Consider the following 20,617-nt stretch of genomic DNA (forward strand, 5'->3'; position numbering starts at 1 on the left):
TTCACCTGTCTTTTACAGACTCTGGGCAAGAGCATCCCCTATAAGCCTCCTTGCTCACCTAAATTGCAAAATTCAGAACTTCTCTGGCAGTCCCATGGCTAAGACTGCGCTCCCAGTGCAGGGGGCCGGGATTCAAATGCCACAGCTAAAGATTCCGCATACCACAGGAACAGTCAGTGCCGCCAAATAAATCAAAGAATATATATTTTAAAAGTGCAAGATCCATTCCTTCCTTGCAGGATTCTTTTAAAGTTTACAGAGGCTTTATGTACTTTGTGAGTAAGTCCTCGCACATGGTAGGCACTCGTTAGGTGGTAGTGACTATCAGTTATTTTGTCTTTACCCCTTCTGTAATGAGTTCAATAGTGTCCCCTCAGAGTCACATCCACCCAGAACCCGAGAATGGAACCTTGATTTGGAAATGAGTTCTTCGAAGATGTAATTAGGTAAGGTGAGTTAATAGTGGATGAGCTGCTGCTGCTGCTAAGTCACTTCAGTCATGTCCGACTCTGTGCGACCCCATAAATGGCAGCCCACCAGGCTCCCCCGTCCTTGGGATTCTCCAGGCAAGAACACTGGAGTGGGTTGCCATTTCCTTCTCCAATGCATCAAAGTGAAAAGTGAAAGTGAAGTTGCTCAGTCGTGTCCAATTCTTAGCGACCCCATGGACTGCAGCCTACCAGGCCCCTCCGTCCATGGGATTTTCCAGGCAGGAGTACTGGAGTGGGGTGCCATTGCCTTCTCTGATAGTGGATGAGGGTGGGCCCTAAATCCAGTGACTGGTGTCCTTATAAGAAAATGAGAGGACACAGAGGTGGAAAGAATGGCATGTTAGGACAGAGCTACAGGGGAGGGGGCCGTGTGAGCATGGAGGCAGAGACTGGTGTGACTCGGCCACACTCCAAGGGACACCAGGAGCCCCTGAATCAGGAAGAGGCAGGGAGGACCCTCCTCTGGGGCCTTCAGAGGAAGCGTGGCCCTGTGGACATTTTGATCTCAGGCTTCTGGCCTTCAGAACTGGGAGATGATACATTTCTATTGTTTTAAACCACTCAGTTTTTGGCACTTTGTTATTGCCTCTCCAGGGAACGGCGTCCCTTCCTGGTTCAACAGACATGCTTCCTAGCACAGAGATGAAGTTGTGTTTCAGAGGTGTCACACACACCCTTCCGGTCTGCACCAAGTTGGTCTGGAGTTGAAAGACTATGACTTAGGAAGACACACAGGATCTATAAACAGAGGTTTTTCCATGTCCCAGAAAATGAACACAAGCAGGGCAACCTCAGGATGGGAAGTGTCTCCCCACATTGCTGCAGGAAATGAGAGATGCTGGTTTTTGTTATTTGTTGAATATGTGACCACACTTCTGTTGTTAATTTGTACCTGATGAGCTATCTACATCTGTTCTGCACATTGTCACCTTGCAGGCACCGTCCTGGGTACAGACAAGTAGGACAGAGAAAAACCCTGTTCTTGGGGTAGGACGGGGTGGGGGGTGTATAATGCTTGTAGAAACAGGAAAAATACCTTGTTTCCCCAAATCTTCTCAGATTTTCTGTTCTTGCTTTTCTGATTTTTAAATATTCATTTTTATTTCTTTATTTGGCTGCCCTGTGTCTTAGTTGTGGCATGCAGGCTCTTCGATCTTTACTGCAGCATGTAGGATCTAGTTCTCTGTCCAGGGATCAAACCTGGGCCCCCTGCATTGGGAGCTGGGAGTCTTTCACTGGACCACCAGGGAAGTCCCTTACTTTTCTTTCTTTTTAAACTTTAATTAAAAAAAAATTTTTATATTGAAATAATTTTCGGCTGCAAAAATACTACAGGGTTTTTGTGAATTCTTCATCCAGTTTCTCTAAATGTTAAACTCTTGAAGTGTTGGCCACTCAGCCATATCAGACTCATTGCGACCCCATGGACTATGGCCCGGCAGGCTCCTCTGTCCATGGAATTCTTCAGGCAAGAATACTGGAATGGATTGCCATTCCCTTCACCAGGGGATTTGCCCCAGGGATTGAATCTGTATTGCAGGCAGATTCTTTACCATCTGAGCCACCAGGGACACCCTTAAACTCTTACACAAGCCTAAACATAGTAGCTACCAAGGCAGGAAGTGAGCCTTGAGATGCCCTGTGAGGAGCTTGTGTCCAGAATCCAGGCCCGTCTCACTGCACTTCCACTAGCGTCCTCCTGGCCTCGGTTCCTTCCGCTTGGCCCCTCCTGGTCAAGTCCTCTGAGAGACATCAAACTGGGACAGCCCTCACCTTTTACACCCTTGAAACATTTAAAGAGGGTGGATTGCCTATGTTGGGGAATGGCCCTAGTTTGGACTCGTCTGATGTTTCTCCTGATGAGGTGGAGGCTGTGTGTTTGGGGCAGGGACACCACCAAAGTGATGCTGTCCTTTCAATGCGTCACTTTGAGGGCATGTGACGTCCATACATCTCTCTGGTGATGTAGATCTCCATCTTGAGTGAAGGTGTGTCTGCAGGGTTTCTCCCTTGTAATGTTACCAATTTCACATTAACCAATAAGTACTTTGAGGCTATAAGAATATCATGTTTGTTATCCCCCTTTTGCCACTGATTAATATCCATGGGTGGTTCTTGCCTGCGATGTACAGCAGATTTTGGAAAATCTCCTAAAGAAGGATAATTTTGCATGTAGAATTGTCGAGGAAAATTCAGTTGACAAGAAAAGAGAACTTTATAAGAGCCAAATTGAGGATTATAACCCAGGAGAAAGTCTTATAGAAAATTCTGAAGACTGTTCTGGCTGTTAGAAGTCAAAGGCATGGTCATATACATTTTCGAGACAAAGAACCATCAATTAAAATGACATACTGACATTTTAGATACAGTTCACCAAGGATACATAGTCCAGGCAGCAAAGCCAGCAGCCGGTCACCATGACCCCCTGCGAAGTTGGGGAAGAATGCTGTTCTTCTAAGAAGTCACATTGCCAGTGTCAGAAAAAAATAAAACGAAACAAAAATTATCTTTATGGTTGAACAGGCATTCCCACCTTTGAGGAGGTCTGGTTAATTTATAATTTGGATGCACTTGGCCATCAAAGGCAGAAGGAGGCCTGAATGGACAGAATTTTATGCTTCATTTTCTCATCCTGCCTTAAAATATAAATTTTATTTCATCTGAACAAAGACATGTATTTTTCAGTTCCACTGAATATTCAAGAAATCCTTCATTAGCTGTCAGCATCTAATAGCTGTATACGCTGTCAAGTATGTTGAGCTGTACAAAAAGTTCATTTAGCTTTTTCCATAACATCTTAGGGGAAAACCCAATTGAACTTTTTGACCAACTCAATAGTTTTAAAGTATATGTTGCTCCATTTCATTATATTATTTTGGTGAGATTCTGTGTTGGAAGTTCACTGAATGTCTATTAAAATTGCTCTTTTCTATGGGTTTTGTTGTCCTTTTTCCTGCTTTGGCTTTTCCCAGAGCGCTTTCCTCTATGGAATGCAAGGATTTGTTACTTTACTGCCTGGCATCTCTGCTGAGTCCTGGCTGGTGAGGCAGGGATCTTGTCCTGTTCAACAGTGCCACTGCTGGTGAAAAACTTAAATAGTTTTTTCAAACAGAAAAAGTTGGATGAATAGGGCAATGAACACTTGTATTCCTCCCCTGGAGTCAATCCTTGTTAACATTTTGCCATAATTGCTTGTGTACTACATGTATGTGATCATTTATCCATTTATTGACATCACAGCATTTAACTCTCACTGAACACATCACGTTATTTCCTAAAAGTTGAGACATTCTTCTCCACCATGTGTTGGCAAACTATAATCATTGGGCCTAATCCTAGCCCATCACTTGTTTTTGTAAATAAATCTTTATCAGAGCAGAGTCGCATCCATTTGTTTGCATGTTGCCTGTAGCTGCTTTATGCACCAAAGGAGCAGTTGTTTAGGCCCACAGATATGGAAATATTTATTGCTTTGCCTGTGCAGAAAAGCATTAATATAAGGCCTGACTGCTATCCTTAGAGAGTCCAGCAAATGAGTTTGACCCTTAGCTGGGAACCTGAATTTGGAGATTCTCTTCATCTCCCTTAAAACTCAACATTCAAAAACTTAAGATCATGGCCTCCAGGCCCATCACGTCATGGCAAATAGATGGGGAAAAAGTGGAAGTAAAGGCAGATTTTATTTTCTTAGGCTCCAAAATCACTGAAGATGGTCACTATGCTACTGAATAGTGTGTGGGTCAGGCTGCTCACCGCTCAAAAGCCAATACATAGGCCAGGGTGGTGGAAAGGAGAGTCTGCTTTATTTCAGATGTCGACAACTGTCTGGGGGGTAGGGTGGCAGGCATGTGTCCAAAGGCCGACTCCCACCCCCTGAGAAGCAGGGGGTGAGAGCTTTTATAGACAGAGTTGGGGTGGAGAGGTTACTGGCAGAAAGAGCACAGTCATCGTCAAATTGGTCATCAGCAGTCTGACCGGCATCATCTTGGTTATTTTAGGTACAGTTAATCTTCAGTTCCAGGGTATACATTTTTTCCCATTTCTTTGCGGTTGTTTCTCGGAATTGTGGCAGCTCATGTCCTGGTCATCGTGTAGTTAACTTCTCCACCTGGTGTTTTGGTATCTATAGGACAGCTCACAGGATATGACTCAGAATGTTATCTATAGCCCTTGAGAAAGAACTAAAGGTTTTTGACTATGCTTAATGACTACATTATTATTATTTAGTCTCCTTAAGACTGTTTTTCTTTGTTTTCACATGTTCTCATTTCTCTGATTAAACTTATTCTTTGACTAAAGTTTTCCACATACAAAAGGCAGGCGGAGGACATGGTGGGGGGCAGGGGGCAAGAACCAGAGGGTCCTGCTCTGTTTCAGCGGCAACCAGGAAATTAAAAGACGCTTGCTCCTTGGAAGTAAAACTATGACAAACATACACAGTGTATTAAAGAGCAGAGACATCATTTTGCTGACAAATGTCTGTATAGTCAGAACTATGGTTTTTCCAGTAGTCATGTATGCATGTGAGAGTTGGGCCATAAAGAAGGTTGAGCACTGAAGAATTGATGCTCTTGAACTGTGGTGCTGGAGAAGACTCTTGTCTTGGACTCCCTTGGACTGCAAGGAGATCAAATCAGTCAATCCTAAAGGAAATCAATCCTGAATATTCCTCGGAAGGACTGATGCTGAAGCTGAAGCTCCAGTCCTTTGGCCACCTGATGCAAACAGCCAACTCACTGGAAAAGACCCTGATGCTGGGAAAAACTGAAGGTAGGAGGAGAAGGGGGTGACAGAGGATAATATGGTTGGATGGCATCCAACTCAATAGACATGAGTTTGAGCAAACTCCAGGAGATAGTGAAGGACAGGGAAGCCTGGCGTGCTGCAGTCCATGAGGTTGCAAAGAGTCAGGCTCCACTTAGTGAGTGAATAACAACAATCCCATCACCCTAATTGTGATAAGAGTGACGCATGGGCCTAAGGTATTTGGACCAACGACACAGCAGGTGCTGAACATCTGCTCTCCCTGTGGGAGTCTGGAATTTGGGTGTGTCTGGTAGAGGGTGCTGTGACCAGCTCATAATAGCAACTCTGGGCTTTTTGTTTTAACTTTTTAGCGGTGTTTCGAGCCATTCGGGAGACCAGGGAATCTCTGTATTGGAAGTGGAGAGTGTTGACTACTGGACCGCCAGGAAAGTCCCCCCAAAGCCCCAGACTCTGATCTCTAACAAGCTCCTCCTGACATTCAATGTGTTGTCATGGCTGTTTGCTGGGGAGTTAGGGGAACATGTGCTCTATAAACCTTTTCCCTGTGCTTTGAACCTTTTGCCATAATAAATCACAGCCAAGAGTCTTCCTAGTGAATCAATGAATCCGGGGACCCTGGGTCCCCCTGACGCATGACCCATTACTGAAAAAGGCTCCTGAGGGGCGCTGTGCCGCAACAGGTTCGCGACTGCCTCCCTCTGCCCTGTGTGCCGCCTTCCGCCTTTCTGTGCTCTAGGCCGGTCGCGGACCTACAGGGTGGACGAGATCAGTGCAGTGTGCCCCACGGGTGACGGTGCTGTAGCGTGGGGGCCCCGCCAGGGCGGCAGGCCACTGCGGGCGTGGGCGGTGCTCGCGCAAACCCCGCCGTGACCACCCTCCCCTGGCATCGTGGCGTTTTCCGATCACCTTGGCCTGAACCAACATTCATTGGGGGCTTTCTACCGTTCCATCATTCCTCTATCTGTGCTCGCTGGCATTCTTTGCTAAAGAAGAGCCTTCCCTCAGCAGGCAAGGGTGAACTACAGCACCTCTCCGCCTCCCAAAAGGCGGGCAAATGCTGGCCTTCTTTTAATTGTCAGTGTCCAGAAGGAATGGAGCCAGACAGAGCCCCGCGCACTTGTCTTTGCGGAGCCTTGCCACTAGGAGGCGGAGGCGTGCGACCCGGCGAGACTGGCGCGGGCACGTGACGTCACTCGAGGGCTGGCGAGCCGGCGCGGGAGCGTGACCTCACACCGAATCCCATCGAGGCCGGCGCGGGCGTGTGACGTCACGCAACGCGCCCATGCATAGCGGCGAGGTAACTGGTATCTTGAGGTCTCGCCGCGGTCGCCATGGGGCCGCGAATACAACTCCCGCCCGAAATCCAGCTGGCTCAGCGGCTGGCGGGGAACGAGCAGGTGACCCGGGATCGGGCAGTGAGGAAGCTCCGGAAATACATCGTCGCCAGAACTCAGCGGGCCGAAGGTTGGCGCGGGGTTGGCGGGGTGTGGGCCGGGGGCGTCTCGAGAACCGGGCCGGGCTGGGGGCGCGGGGTGGCCCGGATTGGGGGCCGGTGGCCCGAGTTAGCTGACTTTCCAACCGCGTGGAGCCTCCACGTGGGCCGGCCGGCCGGGCGGAGCCTGGTCGGGCCGTAGCGATGCTCCCACCCACCCGCCGGCTCGCGCTCCCGCGTCAACGCTTGGCTCTGATCCCATTGTGCACGCTGACTGACTTGAAGGTTCGCGGCGTCACCTCGTTGTCGGCCGCCATGTGTCCCTCTGCGGAGGGCCACCCCCCACCCCACCCCGGCCAAGCCTCTAATCTATTTCCAGTTCCGACTTGCCTTACTCTGGGAACAGGACCCTGTCAACCCGTATATCCCGCTACCCCTGCTAGCCACTGTTTGGGCACCATGTTTTTTTCTCTCAGAGCGGCATTTGTCACTGTTGCTAGTTTTTTTGTGTATAATTGTTGGATTGTCGTCTGAGTTTCATGCAGCATACAGTTGTCAGAAATCACCGCTCCTTCAGTCCTTAGTGGTTCTCAGAATGTGGTTCTCAGAACGTGGCCCTATCAGCAACTTCAGCATCACCTGGACATTTGTAAGAAATGTAAATTTGCGAGTCCTATTCCAGCCCTGCTGAATCAGAAGCTCTGGCAGGTGGCTGTGTGTGTGCCTAGTCTTGTCAGCCATCTTTTACTCTTTGTGACCCTATGGGCCATAGCCCACCAGGCTCCTCTGTCCATGAGATTCTCCAGACAGGAATACTGGAGCGGGTTGCCATTTCCTCCTCCAGGGGATCTTACCAACAGGGATGGAACCCACGTCTCTTGTCTCCTGCATTGGCAGGCAAGTTCTTTATCACTCGCGCCACCTGGGAAGCCCAGGAATCTTTAAAGAAACCCTCCAGGTGATGCCATCCTATTAATAAAGCCTGAGAACCACTGCTCTGAAACAGGGTGCCAGAACATAGTTAAGACCTCAGTATATACTTGTTGGGTGATTTTATATATCTGTCTTTATCAGTCAGTTTATGTATCTGTCAGTCAGTTCAGTTGCTCAGTCATGTCTGACTCTTTGCAACCCCATGGCCAACTCTCAGAACTTGCTCAGACTCATATCCATTGAGTCAATGATGCCATCCAACCATCTCATCCTGTCATCCCCTTCTCCTGCCTTCGATCTTTCACAACATCAGGGTCTTTTTCAGTGAGTCAGTTCTTCTAATCAGGTGGTCAAAGTATTGGAGCTTCAGCTTCAGCATGAGTCCTTCCAGTAAATATTCAGGACTGATTTTCTTTAGGATTGATTCGTTTGATCTTCTTGCAGTCCAAGAGATTCTCAGAGTCTTCTCAAACACCACATTTCAAAAGCATCAATTCTTTGGTGCTCAGCTTTCTTCATGGTCCAACTCTCACATCCATACATGACTACTGGAAAAACCATAGCTTTGACTAGATGGATGTTTGTCGGCAAAGTAATGTCTCTGATTTTTAATATGCTGTCTAGTTTTGTCATAACAAGCCTGAATAAGGTAATGTGTAATTTTAAAATTTGAAAAGTGTACAGAGCCCAGGTGTAACACTGGGTGAACTGTGGCCAACAGATTCACTTGTTTAGCCACCATCCAGCCCAGGAAATGGTGATTCATTCAATTTTGAATCTCAAAAATGGAGCACAGTCTCTGATACTTGAAGATTCTTGGTAAACATTTATTGAATGAATCAAACAGCAGTTACCTGAGGAGACCCTGCAGCCACTGGCCCAGCAGGTTCTGAGTTGGGAGGATTGGTTGAGAGCAAGGGCCAAGTACCTGTATAGTAAGAGGACTTTGGTCTAATTCAGGCAGTCACAATTCTCTGGCTGTTCTGGCACTAAAAGATGGGGTTTGCTTAGTCTGAATGGTGCTGTTTCTGGCGCAGGTGGTTTCACTCATGATGAGCTGCTGAAGGTGTGGAAAGGGCTGTTCTACTGCATGTGGATGCAGGACAAGCCGCTGCTGCAGGTGAGTGCCCAGGAGGCTACAGAAGGCTCTGGGGCCGCAGTATGAGTGGGAGGGCAGACGAGCATATTTTCAGCCCTTGTTTTACTGCAGCAGACATGCTGAGCGCAGTTTTATAGCTTTGATGCTATTTTTTCTTAAGGCCTGGAGGGCCAGGGCCTTGGGTTAGGGAGGGTCTCACACTTGGTGAGTTGGGCACCATAGCAATGCTGGTGAATGCCAGGGTACATCATGGCCGAAAACTGGGTTTTCTGGCTTTTTTTGGCTGGAGGTGGGGGCGGTTGTGTGCTCTTAGTACCCTGACCAGGACCAGGGATTGAGCTCATCGCTCTGCAGTGGAAGCTTAGAGTCCTAACCACTGGACCACTGGAGAAGTCCCTGGGTTGTCTGTTTTGTGTTTGTCAGAGATGATGAGCTGAGTGCTGAAATGCGTTCACAGCAACATGAGAGGAGAAGATACTGTGATTTCTCACATGCCACCTCCCCTGTTGTCCATACCCCCACTGGAGTGGGCCCTTTCTCACAGTCCATGGACCCACCCAACATATCATCAGCACCCAGAGTCCATGAGGGTTGCTCTGTTGTTGCGCTGTCTGTGGGTTGATTACGTGTATCCTGGCACACGTCCTCTGTTGTGTGTCTTACAGAGTGGTGTCACTGCCCTCCAGTACTTGCCTTTCTTGGGGTGTCTCAGTCGGGATTGTTCGCTCTTCAGGACACCCTGAGTAGTGAGGATACTTAATGAAGTTCAGGTGCTACGCTAGGGTCCAGTGCAGTAGGTGGTGCTTGTACACCGAGGCAGGCAGGCAGCTAGTAACCTGGAGGGTCTCCTCAGCCCCCCCTTCAGATGGCTGTGTGCTGCCAGGCTCTGCTCCCCTCCCTGCTTTGACTGTCCATCTCTGTTACTGAGTGTTGGGCTTCAGTCATGAGGGCAGTCCCTGCCCTTGCTTGTTGTGAGGTGAGGTGGGCATGGTCTTCGGGGAGGCCTCTTCTAGTGGTGTGAGACTTCCGGACCCCAAGTTCGCTGGGCTGTGGGGCCCTGTGGAGCCAGATCCCACGATGAGTGAGGACAGTTAAGTTTCTTCCTGCCTCTGCTTGTTGCAAAGGATCCCATTTGTTCAGGGACTGAGGGCGTTTGTCCTGTTTCCTGTGCAGGAGGAACTTGGCCGGACCATTTCCCAGCTTGTGCATGCTTTCCAGACCACAGAGGCACGTAAGTATCTTTGCCACGTGAGCCCCAGCAGTGAGGCTGGATCTGCAGAGACCCAGCCCCTGAACATGAGGCCTGTGTTCTGAGAGCGGGAGCGAGAGCTCCATCCCGGCTGGAGTTTGCTGGTCTGGGAAAGGCTATTCTGACTTCCAGCATGTGTTCCTCACTCACCCAGGACAGAGGTCTGGAGCCCTCCGAGGTCTGGAGGGCTAATGCCTTCCATTTAGAATCTCAGTGGAAGCTGTGGAGTGTCCACAGCTGACGGCGTGAGCTCCCTGCAGCGTGTCTTCCTGACTCTTCTTCGGACCAGCATCGGGATCCTCAGCCCTGCTGCCTGCCCTTTGGCATCACTTATGTCTTTATAAGTCCTGATGTGTATGTAGACCCTGGTCCTGTTGAGTTGTGCTCTGGGGACGGGGCCCATGTGCCAGCATCTGTGACCTCCCTGCCCTGCTCCAAGGGCAGCCAAGGCTGGGCGGCCTCCCTGGTCTGGACCTGGGACCACGGGACCATTGCTGGTGGTGCCCGGGCTGGGTGGGTAGGTGTAGTTCGGTTATGGTTCAGTAGCCAAAGTCATCAAAAGCAGGGGTTGTGCAGTTACAGACACTACTTTCTTCTCTTGGGAGACTCTGTACTGCATCTGAGGAAATCCATTCTCTGTGAGTTTCACCTTTTAAGAACGTGCAGAAGCATTTCTGTGCTCAGCAGGAGGGCAGGTACAGAGCGTCCAGTTGGTGACACTTGAATGAGGTAACGGACGCAGTTCTGTCCTTCGCTGGGCTGTCTGACCAGCCCTCTCTGTGGGGATGCTCTGCAACAGGCGATAGTGGTGGCCTTCGTGTCCCGAGGTCAGGGCGTCAGCAGGCCAGGATCTCTTCAGGCCTGTTCTCTGGTCGTGTGGATGTCCGTCTCTTCCTGTGTCCTCACATGGCCGTCGGGCTGTGCATGTCTGTGTCTTGAATCACCTTATAAGGGCAGCAGTCAGGTTGGATTAGGGCCACACCAGTGACCTTTTCTCTTCATCGCCTCTTCAGAGACCTGTCTCCCAAGTATAGTTATATGCTGAGGGTTGAGGGTTAGGACTTTGGGGGACCTGGTTGAACCCACAGCCCCCTGGTCCTGACATACCTGTTATTCGCAGGGTTTTGTGTTTGATCAGGTCAGCGGATCCAGTGGGGCCAGTGGTGGGGTGGGATGTAGGTGTAGGTGCTGGGGCGGGGGCAGTGGCAGTGGCCGTGTGGGGAGGGGCAACCTGGGCAGCGCCTTCCTGCTAAGCCTCACCTTCTCTTTACGCTTGATGTTCGGAGGATGTGGCTATGGTTCAGGCTTGTGGCTGGACTGTACTTTTCTTTCTGAGGTTCCTGAAAGTCGCATTTTTAAGCCACATCTGCAGCACTGCTCTTAGCGCACTCAGGCCGAGGGCCCCCAAGGCCACTGCCGTGGGACATCCTGACCAAATTTCTTCATGGTCTCTGTTCTCCCCTGCTCCCCAGGGGCGGCTGCTGCTTCCCCTCAACTCTCCTGGTCTTGTCCCTCCCCTAGAGCACCTGTTCCTTCAGACCTTCTGGCAGACCATGAACCGTGAGTGGCCAGGCATCGACAGGCTGCGCCTGGACAAGTTTTACATGGTGAGGATGCTGCCCGCTCCCCTCAAGGGGCCCCATGGTGCTGGGCTGGGGAACAGCGCTCCCAGAGCCGAGCTCGGCGTCCGGGCTCCTGACAGTGCTGAGGGCAAGGCCCCTGAGGGGTGACCCCGTGTGCTGCAGACCTGGTGTGTCTGGAGGCTCCGCCCCTGCAGAGGGGCTTCTCCTCGTCCTGTTTTCACTCTGGGAACATCCATCACAGACATCAGTCCTGGTGCTGCGGTCACCCCCCAGCGTCCGTCCTGCTTCTCCTGGGAGGCTGGCATCCCGGCCCCAGGCCCGGCTCCCGGCCACTCTCGAGGGCCCACGGTGCATGGTGGGCACACAGATGGTGGGCAGCGGGGTGGTCTGGGTCGGTCTGCTAACGGGGTCTCCTCCTGTGCCACAGCTCATGCGGATGGTCCTGCACGAGGCGCTGAAGGCCCTGCAGATGCGGGGATGGGACGAGAGGTGGGTGCCTGTTCTTTTCACACCCATTGCTGGGTGGTCTGTGTCCCTCCAGACTGAGAGGGTCTGTGTTTCCTGGCTCACCTCAGGCCTCCCTGGCAACTGGGAGCCGGTTAGGGTCCTCCAGTGGGGCTGGGCAGGGCTCTGCTGGTCTTAGCTACCCCTCCCGGCTACTCCCTCCTCGAGACAGGTGGGCAGGGCTCCCTGGGCAGATGGGCGGGGCTACTGCTGCCTGTACCTGTCTGTCACCTGCCGCCCTGCATCCAGGTTCCACCAGCAGTTTTCCAAACCTCCAGGGGGCGGACTGACATCACAACATAAAGTGAATTTTTGCAGATTTACGTTTTAAAGTATTTGAAATTAAATTTAAAAAAAAATTTTTTTTAATGATAGGCGAGCTCAATATAAAGAACTCAGAAAAACTTTTTAAAAACATCGAAAAGCAATTTTAATTCCAGCAGACAAGTACTTAAAATAATTCTTTTTTTTGGCTGTGCTGCATGGCTTGTGGGGCCTCAGTTCCCCAACCAAGGTTTGAACCCGTTTGAACCCCAGCCATGGCAGTGAAAGCCCAGAATCCACTAGGCCACCAGGGGACTCTCTGACAATTACTTTTAAAATATGGTGGTGGTCTGTGCTTGGCACAAAAGGGACATGGAATTGGGTGTGGAATTTATAGAGACTACTTTTTTATTTTACTGCAAGTGTGTCCAAACATCCCACCTGTGAGTGTCCTGCCGCCAAATTTAGGGAGGGCGGGTGCTAGGGGAAAGGGCTTAGAAACAGCTGATTTTGAATTGATTTTGTGTTTAAAAAATGATGGTAAAGCAGTTTATTTTTAAGCACAAGGATAATAAATCTAGGACCCAAATGTCAAAACAGCTACCAGACTGGAAAGGGCAACTTATGGCCTGCATCACTGTAGGACTTTTCCATCTTCTGGATCGCAGAGTTCAAGTCTTGCCCCTGGCCTAACCTCCAGCCAATAAGAAAATCAGCAGGAGTTGGACTGTGGTTACTGGAGCTGTTCTTCTAGGTTGAGAATGGCTATGGTTCACTCGACTCCACGTTTAGGGCCAGGCTGCCTCTGGTTTTTAGTGATATGAGGCAGTGTCCCTCATATCAGGATTTAGGGCTCTGCTGTCTGGGGGCGGGGGCGGCGCAGGGTTTGCAGCGGGCTCTGTGGAAGTGATGGTGTTACTTGTGTTAACTTGGGGGGTGTTGTTAGGGAGGTAGTTCCATCCTCATTGTTGCTGGTAATTCGGCCTCAGATCCTTATGCAGAAGCTGGTAACCTCCCGTTGCCCTGTGTAAACAGCTAGTTGATCTGCTTTTCTGGCCCTTTTCCACTCTCACTCGTGTAACAGACTGAGGGTGACATTCAGTAAGTGTGTGTGTCACGGCCTGGGTCCCTTCTGGTCCGGGGACAGCACCCTGGTGTCGCTGCCTGACTTGCCGCTTCTTCCCCAGACAGACCGAGCAGCTGCTGGAGCTGCTAACGACAGAGATCCTGCACCCGGACAGTGAAGCCCCCAACGGGGTGAAGAGCCACTTCATTGAGATCTTCCTGGAGGAGCTGGCCAAAGTGGGCGCCCACGAGGTAGGTGGTCGGCAGCCAGGCAGGGCGAGGCAGGCAGTAGCCAGGCTGCTGGGTGCCTGTGACCGGGAGCTGAGCCCCAACACTCTCCCTGCAGCTGACCGCGGACCAGAACCTCAGGCTCATCGGGCCCTTCTGCACGATCGCTGCCCAGACTCAGGAGTGAGTGCTGTCTCCCGTCTGCCTCCTCTGTTCCGTTGAGTCCCAGAGGGGCTGCCCTTGGGAGATGCCGTGTGCTCACGACGGTCCAGTGGGGTCCAGAGGCCAGCATGGGGAGGGGCGGGCGCAAGGATGGTCCAGCCTGACGGCGGCTCTGTGTTGCCCCTCAGCTCCCTGGTTTTGCACAACATCGCTCAAGGCATCTTTGAAGCAATCGTGGAGCAGGCCCCACTGGCCATTGAAGAGCTCATGAATGAACTGGAGGAGGAGGAGCTGTCGGAGGAGGAGCTGTCAGAGGAGGAGGAGGAGCTGTCAGAGGAGGAGGCGCAGGAGCGGGGCATGCTGTCCAGAAAGCCCCCTAAAGGTGAGGACTGCACGCTCCACGATGACAGCCTGCGGTGGACCCTCACCTTCCTCTCCTGTCCCACCCCCTCGCTTCTGCCCTCGCCCCTGAAGTCTGTTCTCAGTGCGGCAGCCGGGCTGACCTTGGAAACAAACACATGTGCTATTCGCTCTCTCAGCGCCCACTCCGTGCCCCCTGCCTCCTCACAACTCCCCAGGCTCTGCTCCTGTCACGGGGTATCCTCCCCACCCCTGTGATGTCTCTGCCCTCCATCACTCCTGCCCTCCCCTGCCCACCATTTCAAGTGCAGCCTCCCATTCCCTAGCCAGCTTGCTCAATGGACATTTCCGTGGTGGATCACTTTTTGGAGTAAATCACTTAAAATTATACAAGTCACTTGCTCATCTTTCTGGCCTGTCTCCCACCACCGAATGCCTGGCCCCACCCACCAGGATGGGAGCTGTGTGTCCCTGGCATTGAGAGTGGGCCCGCTAGATCGAGCTGGAGGAGGAAGAGGGTATGAACGAAGAGTAGGAGGCAGCATGAGTGAGGGTCCCCTTGGAGGCGGGGCCCGTGGGCCTGCGTCAACGGTGTCCAGTCCAGCCTGTCCACCTGGTGCTGAGTGGGTCCTCGGGGGTCGCCGGCTAGCCTTATGGCCGTGTCCTCGGGGGGTCTGGGGTGGGTCCTCGTACCTTTAGGGGTGCGTGTCCACCAGCTGCCGACTTCCACCCCTGCCTCTTGTTAACCGTGTGTAAGTGCACAGCTTTTACACGTACAGCTCTCATCACTGTCTGTCTCTGGAACTTCTCATCTTCCCCGACCGAAGCTGTGCCCGTGCCTCCCACTGCCCAGCTCAGCTCCTGGCACCCGCCGCCCTGCTGTCAGTCCTGTGAGCCCGCCTGTCAGCGTCTGTGTTTACAGCAGCGGGCTCACAGTATTTGTCTTTGTGTCTGGCTTAGTTCCCTGAGCCACGCCGTGTCCTGTGTGGGAATGTTTGAGGCTGAGCGATACCACATTGAGTGTGTAGTTCACGTTTTGTTCTTCGTTGGTAGATGGAGTTTGGGGTTGCATCCGTGTTTTTCTGTTGTGGTTAATGCTATTATGAACATGGGTGTACGAATATCTATTTGAGACCCTGCTTTCAATTCTTTTTGGTCTGCACCCAGAAGTGGGATTGCTGGGTCCTCGGGTAATCCGTGTTTAACTTTCTAGGAACCGCCACGCTGTTCCCACAGTGGCGGCCTCGTTACGTTCCCGCCAGCGGTGCAGGAGGGCTCCGGTTCCTCCGCGTCCTCCCAGTCTCTCGTCTTCTCTGATCGCGGCCCTCCTCCTGAGTGCGAGCGCTGTCTCTGTGGCTCCGCTTTGCATTTCCCTAATGACTTAGTGTCAGGCACCTTTTCACGTGCTTGGCTCTTCACATATTTTTGGAGGAATGTCTATTCAAGCCCTTGGCCCATTTTTTGAGTCATTGTTTTTCCGTTGTGTCTTAGGAGGTCGTCTTATGTTTTGGTATCTTCCCTAGTAGCTCAGTTGGTAAAGAACTTGCCTGTAATTCAGGAGACCCTGGAGAAGGAAATGGCAACCCACTGCAGTACTCTTGCCTGGAGAATTCCATACACAGAGGACCTGGCAGGCTACAGTCTGTGGGATCGCAGAGTCGGATACGACAATGCGACTAACTTGCTCTTTCATATGTTCTGGCTGTGACTCCTCCCCAGGTTATGATGTGCAGGTGTCTTCTGCTGTATGGGTGGCCTTCTTAACCATATTCACAGTCTCTTGATGTACAGATTTGAAAGTTCTCATCAAGTCTGGTTGTCTTAATTTCCCATGTTACCGGTGCCTTTAGTCCAAGAAATGGTGGCCAGATCCAGTCTCCTGAAACTTTTGCCCTGTGTTTTCATCTGTTTCACTGTTTTGGTTCTTTCTTTAGGTCTTTGGTCCGAGTTGAGTTAATTTTAGTCTGTGGTGGTCGAAAGGGTCCAGCTTCTTTCTCTGTGTGTTGATGTGGGGTGTGCTGGCACATTTGTCGAAGGGACCGTCCTTTCGCCCCTGGATAGTCCTGTGCCCTGGTGGGAGGTCATTGGATGGTAGGAGCAAGAGTTGGTTGCTGCAGCCTCTGAGTCTGGCACCCTTGCTGGCCCCCCTGGCTTTCTTGTTTGTCAGCCATCCCCCTCAACACTCTGCGGCCGTCCTGGACGTCCTTCCTTCCCCTCCTTGTCCTCAGTAACCTGAGTGACCGGCGCAGATGGACCCAGGGGCCCATGGTGGCCTAGGGCCTGCCTACAGCCCTGCTATTGTCATTCTTCGCCACACATGCTCGCCGCTCAGGCCAGCTGTTGATCGAACCTGTCCTCTGAAGATGGAGACGGCAGGGCTGCAAGTGTCTGGTGTCCGCTCCCTCACTCGAAACGGCTCTCCCTGCTCGCGCCTCAGCCCAGGCCGTCCCATGGCCAGACAGCCCCCTCTCTCCTCCTCCTGGGGCTCCTGGCCCACCATTCCTGCCTGAGGTGCCCCTTGTTTGGTCAGCCCCTCCCAGTTTCACTGGAAGTGGTCAGGCCTCGCCGCCTCTGGGACGGCTCTTTGGTTCCCTGTCTGGGAGGGACCGCTGCCCTGGGGCAAGGCCCTCAGTGCTCCTGCCGTCCCTCTGTGGGCTCCTCAGCCCAGCTGTGGCCCTGGCAGGCAGGGAGCCTCGGTCCCAGGTTGGGCCTGTAACTCCTGCAGCACTAGGCGTGTCTAAGTCCTTGGGGCCCTTCCCTTCTAGGTTCTGTCTGCAGGGCTCAGCCCCCCCTGGACGAGCAGGTGGGAGACGACGACGACAGCTCCAGCACTGTCCTCCAGGTGTGTGGCTGGGCTTGTGGGCTCAGCGCTTAGCTCTGGGCGTCAAGCAGGGCGGCATCTGTCCGGCTGGGCCTGGGTGGGAGGCAGGGACCCTGGAGGCTCGTCTGTAGAACACAGACTTGTTGAAAGGGGAGTTAGGGACCAGGCCTCGGGAGGCTGAGCCCAGGTTTCCCCGCTCGGCAGTCACCCCGCCTCTGCTCCCGGCCCCTTCGGGTGCTGGGGCCCCTGGGGTGGTACGTGTTGAGCAGGGGCCTTTCAGGCCCCCATCAGAGCCTGAGCTCAGCAGAAAAGATCAGGGACTTCAGGTGGATTGGACCCATAGGGGCCTTCCTAGTCAGTGTCAGATGTTGATTACTTGATGCGTTAATAAGATTTTAGTTGTCTCGGGCTAAATTCACCAGGTTAATTTTACTTGTTCTTTCCTGCTCATTTTGACATGGCTCCTGGAGGATATACAGTTGTGCAGAGGCTCGCCATGCGGCCCCTCGTGTTTGCTGGGGCCGGCATTTGCCTGGTGGAGGAGGGCGTGGGGGCACAGCTGGGGGCATCGGGCAGCCTTGGCGTTGGTCCTCTCGCTTGTTCTCTGTTGGGTCTCATTCTGGGAGCACCTGGGGGCTGACTGGGCCTCCGCAGCATCTCTCCATTGAACAGTTTGACTACAAGGCTGTTGCTGACAGACTGTTTGAGATGGCCAGTCGCCAGGACACCCCTCCGCAGAACCGGAAGCACCTCTACAAAGTGATCCGGAAGTGAGTGCCCCGGCCCTCCACTCTGCCTGTCTTCAGATGGGTGGCCCATCTTCAGAGATCGGGTTGGGAGGACCTTCCCTGGGGGGCAGCCTCTCCTCTTGAGATGCGTGGTGAGTGACTCTCTCATCCTTCCAGGTTGCAGGCCCTCGCGGAAGGTGAGCGCTGGGTGCCAGGCTCGACGGCATCTCGTCCTCTGGGGAGTGGATCAGGTCACCTGCTCACCCCCAGCACCGGTGGCTGTGGGAGGCCAGTGGTGTTTCTTTCGGGGAGGCTCCTGTGGGCCTGTGCAACTCTCGTTCTGGTGAAGCCCAGGGGTTCTCAGGGCTGAGTGTGAGGGGTGGGGGTGACTGGCCCAAGAACCTGAATTTCTAGCAAGTTCCCCGGGCCAGCCATGCTGCTGGCCTGTGGTGCAACATATGGCTCCACTTCTCGGCGTGTGGCTGGTGGGGCTGCCATGTTTCCTAGAAAGTGTAAGATTGAAGATGTAACTGCTTCCCTCCAACGTTTCATTATGAAAATTTTAAATATGTGCAAAGTCTCAAGGATTCTACGATGAGTACTTAAGATTCTACTATTAGCATTTTATCATCTTTGATTTAACATGCATCTACCTCCACCCCTCAGTCAGAGTGTACCTTCTAAATATTTCATGCTGGGGTAGTACTTTCTAGGTGAAGTTAACATACAACAGAGAACGTGAACATTGGGTTTGTCTGGTGGGTTTTGACTGAAATATGCTTGTGTGACTTCAAACCCATCAGTATTTTGAAGGGTCTCCTGCCTCTTCCCCAGCTAAGGGTTTGTGAGGCAGAGCGCAGTGCGTCCAGCGCTCCACATGGTCTCTTCCAGACAGTGTCTGGCAATGCCCCGTGAGCTGCCCTTGGCTGTGGGAATCAGACCAGGGCTCCTTGCCCAAAACTCACAGCGGTGGTGCTTGTGGGGTGCTGGAGGCAGTGGATGCACGGACCGTAAGCACCCTGGCCCGCAGCCTCCTGACCACCTGCCTTGGTCCACAGGCCTCTTCCCTGAAGCTGACATCCCAGAAGAAGCGTACCAGAATCCACGGGGCGGGAGGCGGGTGAGAATGAAGAAGCGCTTGTCCGGATCCCAGCTGCAGGTCAAGACGGGTAGGCCTGGCAGTGTTGGCTTCATTACCGGGATTCTTTTCCCCGCCGCTCCCCTGCTCATGTCACCTGTGACTGTGGCCTGTCTCCCTCTAGACGTGACTCCCTGCCTTCCTCCCCAGCCTCCTGCAAGCCTTCCCAACCCACCCCCCACTGTCCTTGTATCCTAGAGATACGGCACCCTGGCCCAGAGGCCCTCGCTGTCCTCCCCGTTCTCCTTCCCTGAGGCTTGGTCTGGTGCCTCTTCCTGACCCTTGTCCATCTTTGATTTGACCTGCTCCACGCCTCCCCTTCCTCTGCAGCATCCTCCAGGAAGTCCCTGACCTCACTGCGCCCTCCTTGATTTTAGAGGCTACCCCTCCCCTCCCCCATCCTCCCTCCTTCCTGCCTCTTTCCCTCCCCCTCCTCTCCCTTTCCCCTCCCTTCTCCCCTCCCCACCAGCTTGTACACAGGCCAGTGGCTGGAATGTGACCTGCCCATTGAGGGGTCCCCATTCACCCCTGCTCCAGCCCAGGCCAGTCCTGTCCGGGTCCATCTATGCCAGGCTGCTCTGCAGTCTGGACGTCTTGCACACCCACACCAGACTGGGCCCTGGATGCCACTCACAGCTGTCACATCGACTGAGCTCCAGCGCCACCTTCTGGGCAGCCCCTCCGCCCCTGCACACTGAGCCTGGCCCCCGTCCATCTCATCTTCGACCACTTCTCTCTCTCCTGATCCTGTCCTCACTCTGGTCGTCCTAAAGGTCCACTTCCCGGTCAGTCTCCATAGGTTGCGCACCCACCTGGTGGCTGTGGACCTTCCTGCCTCACTGATGCAGGCCCCTGGGTGGCTGACTCAGGTCCATCCCCAGGGCCGTCGTGCTGAACACTGTGTCCCTGCCCTCCGGGCCTGACACCCCAGACAATCTCAGGAGTCGGAGCTGACCTTGATACTTCGTTCACTCAGCCTTGTGTTTCAGGGAGACATGCAAAGGAGGCCTTACATTCAGACTCGAGCCCAGGATCCACGAGGAGGAGGCGGCGGCGGAGAGCAGGCGGTGACGCCCCTGTGCCCTGGGAGCGGCCCGGAGGCCATAGCAGGAGAGGGGCCCCCAGGAGGCAGCGGCGGCCTCGGGCGGGGGCCAAAGCAAAGATGGCTGGTTGCCAGGAGCCAAAGGCGAAAAGGAAGCGTACCCCAGAGGGCCAGAAGTGACATCCTCCAGGCCCCATGGGAGAATGAGGGGACAGGACAGTCGGGCCGGGTCCCCGAGATTTCAGAAACTGACTGCTGCCCAGCTTACTGTGTCAAGAAGCGGCCGAGGCCAGGACTAACGGGGGTTGGGCCCTCACTTGGTGCCCACGTCCCAGAAACACTGCGGCTGTGCTGACCTCGGTCAGTCTGGCTCACCCTGGGACTGGAGGCCCCCCACAGACACCCTCCCTGGGCAGGAGACTGGCCACTCGACGGGTGTCGATAAATAAAGTGCCACGTGGCGCCCACACACCGGTCCTGCCCTGGTGTGGTGTCACGGGGTGTCTAGTCGCGTGACCTGGCAGGTGCCTGGCGGCTTTGGTGTTGGTCCCCCAGAGCCTGTTCACGTCTTCCTCAGACACTGGAGACAGTGCCAGGTGTTACCAGTGCAGTCTGCACGTGTACTCCATCAGCTGGTGAGAGCCAACAGTGCGCTGGTGCTGGTGCCAACCCTGTCACGGGGGCGGGAGGGTCGGCTCCCCACCCACCGCTTACCTGTGACCTGGAGGCAGAGCTGGGCCTGAGGTTCCCA

At 53.2% G+C, this 20,617-nt stretch overlaps 1 protein-coding gene across 3 annotated transcripts; it reads left to right on the forward strand.

Annotated features, from left to right (window-relative positions):
- The first annotated feature begins 4,794 nt into the window (after positions 1 to 4,794).
- On the forward strand, positions 4,795 to 20,184 carry RRP1 (ribosomal RNA processing 1). 3 transcript variants are annotated; one of them, XM_065942926.1, is made up of 13 exons: positions 4,795 to 5,261; positions 8,661 to 8,743; positions 9,896 to 9,953; positions 11,493 to 11,578; positions 11,982 to 12,043; positions 13,510 to 13,639; positions 13,734 to 13,798; positions 13,966 to 14,159; positions 16,903 to 16,979; positions 17,631 to 17,728; positions 17,864 to 17,883; positions 18,745 to 18,855; positions 19,801 to 20,040. In XM_065942926.1, exons 1-13 carry the CDS (start codon positions 5,057 to 5,059, stop codon positions 19,893 to 19,895), a joined length of 1,284 nt encoding a protein of 427 aa, XP_065798998.1. In that variant the 5' UTR covers positions 4,795 to 5,056; the 3' UTR covers positions 19,896 to 20,040. The 3 variants fall into 3 exon arrangements, with proteins under 3 accessions (XP_065798998.1, XP_065798996.1, XP_065798997.1); XM_065942924.1 differs by having other exon boundaries at positions 4,799 to 5,261; positions 19,814 to 20,184; XM_065942925.1 differs by lacking the exon at positions 4,795 to 5,261 and adding an exon at positions 6,519 to 6,722 and having other exon boundaries at positions 19,814 to 20,184.
- Positions 20,185 to 20,617: the final 433 nt, after the last annotated feature.

The sequence above is a fragment of the Muntiacus reevesi genome, chromosome 8 (genome assembly GCF_963930625.1).
Source record: "Muntiacus reevesi chromosome 8, mMunRee1.1, whole genome shotgun sequence".
NCBI lineage: Eukaryota > Metazoa > Chordata > Mammalia > Artiodactyla > Cervidae > Muntiacus > Muntiacus reevesi.

What these genes read in the sequence shown, in the direction of transcription:
- RRP1 (XM_065942924.1), top strand. Translation starts at nt 5,057, where the DNA reads ATGCTCTTGAACTGTGGTGCTGGAGAAGACTCTTGTCTTGGACTCCCT. An exon ending in GCCTGGACAAGTTTTACATG is followed by an intron (nt 11,579 to 11,981) that starts GTGAGGATGCTG and finishes CCTGTGCCACAG; the next exon opens with CTCATGCGGATGGTCCTGCA. An exon ending in ATGCGGGGATGGGACGAGAG is followed by an intron (nt 12,044 to 13,509) that starts GTGGGTGCCTGT and finishes CTTCTTCCCCAG; the next exon opens with ACAGACCGAGCAGCTGCTGG.